Source organism: Bison bison, unplaced genomic scaffold (genome assembly GCF_000754665.1).
Source record: "Bison bison bison isolate TAMUID 2011002044 unplaced genomic scaffold, Bison_UMD1.0 scf7180017864378, whole genome shotgun sequence".
In the NCBI taxonomy this organism is placed as follows: Eukaryota; Metazoa; Chordata; class Mammalia; order Artiodactyla; family Bovidae; genus Bison; species Bison bison.
The window spans coordinates 5,643,396-5,644,703 of record NW_011494950.1 but is presented as its reverse complement, the minus strand read 5'-3'; the positions used below and the strand labels follow the sequence as shown (position 1 = coordinate 5,644,703).

The 1,308-nt window shown below is 61.6% G+C and overlaps 1 protein-coding gene across 3 annotated transcripts in view; it reads left to right on the top strand.

Moving 5' to 3' along the window:
* Window positions 1-1,308, top strand: part of PARP8 (poly (ADP-ribose) polymerase family, member 8) — a 197,309-nt gene that overhangs the window by 418 nt on the left and 195,583 nt on the right. Inside the window, exons 2-3 of one of the 3 annotated variants that reach the window (XM_010857180.1) lie at window positions 1-28; window positions 1,054-1,155. In XM_010857180.1, the coding sequence (XP_010855482.1) occupies window positions 1-28; window positions 1,054-1,155 (130 nt within the window). Of the gene's footprint in view, window positions 29-108; window positions 210-650; window positions 967-1,053; window positions 1,156-1,308 lie in introns of those variants that run through there. The other 2 variants (XM_010857181.1, XM_010857179.1) reach the window with 2 other exon arrangements.

The following is a 1,308-nucleotide window of genomic DNA, read 5'->3' as shown; positions in this document are numbered from 1 at the left end:
GACGGAAAGACCGAGCAGAGCAGAACGGGTGAGTCTCTGCAAGTGGAAGAAGTCTCTCAAAAGGGGTTGTGTTTCCTAAAGGGCGCTCCAGAAGGGCTGTACTACTTTTATCCGGGAGAAAACACTCTGGCAGTGTAGGCACGGGAGGGTGTACGTCTGGAGTCATTTCAAGGCTTTTTCCATCTTGCCTGATGTGACAACAAGGAAGGGTTTGTTCGTTTTATTTATTTATTTCCCATTTTGAACGATTTCGCTTTGCCCCTCTTCCCCCCTTCCAGCCACTCGGGTTTGGGTTTTCCATATGACTCATAATTCCTTCCGAAAGTGGAGTCGAATTCATAAAAGTGGTGGAAGCGCGAAGAGGGGGGCGGGGGACGGGCTAGGAGCCCCAGGGAGTCTTCACTACCGACATTCCCACTCAGCCCCGGGCGCGAGCGGCGGCTGGCCTGGGGAATCCAGCCTGCGCTCTGCCGGCGGGGATACTAGCGAAGCCCGGGCGGCCGGGACCGGGTGACTGGGCGGCGGGCGCGGGAGGGTCGGCGGCCGGCGGCGCTGCAGCAGCTTCGGCACGGCCGCCGCCGCCCGCGGGCGCGAGTGTGCGCGGGTGTGGAAGGCCGGCGTGCGGGCCGCGAGGGGTGTGCGCGCGTGAGGCGGAGCGGGGCTCGCCCCTCCGCCGGCGCCCGCCGCCCGGCCGGTGATCGCTCTCCGGCCGTCTCCAGCACCCTCGGCCCCCCCACGGCCGTTGGTCTTGGCGGGGGGAGGGAGAAAGTGAGAGTCGGTGTCATCACCATCCATTGTCAGGAGGGGAAGAAATTGGAATCCAGCAGCGGCGAGCAGCAGCTGGGCGGTCACATCTGGGAATGCAAAGCCGACCTCCCCCGCCTCCTCCTCCGCCACCACCGCCTCCTCTCTCACCCGGGATCACTTCCGAAACCACTTCGCCTTCAGCCCCTGCCTCGGCCAGAGGTTTCATTTTTAACTGAATATTTACGAAAGCTGGAAGCGTGCGAGGGGGTGGGGTGGGGTGGAAAATAGCGGCTGCTTCTTTTCCAGGGATTTATTTAATGGGGATGTGTTCAAGGCAAGAGCGAATTCAGAAGGATATCGACGTCGTGATCCAGAAGTCCAGAGCCGAGAAGGACTGCCTGTTTGCAGGTGAGTTCTCGCCTTTCCAGAGCCTCGGACCCAGCGCCAGCTTCCTCTGTCCGCCCGTCACCCCCTTGCCCAGTTTTCTGGCCGCGAGGTGTGTGGCTGGGGATGGGGGGTGGGTTGCACATCCCCATTCTGGGGTTCATTTGGCAACAGCTG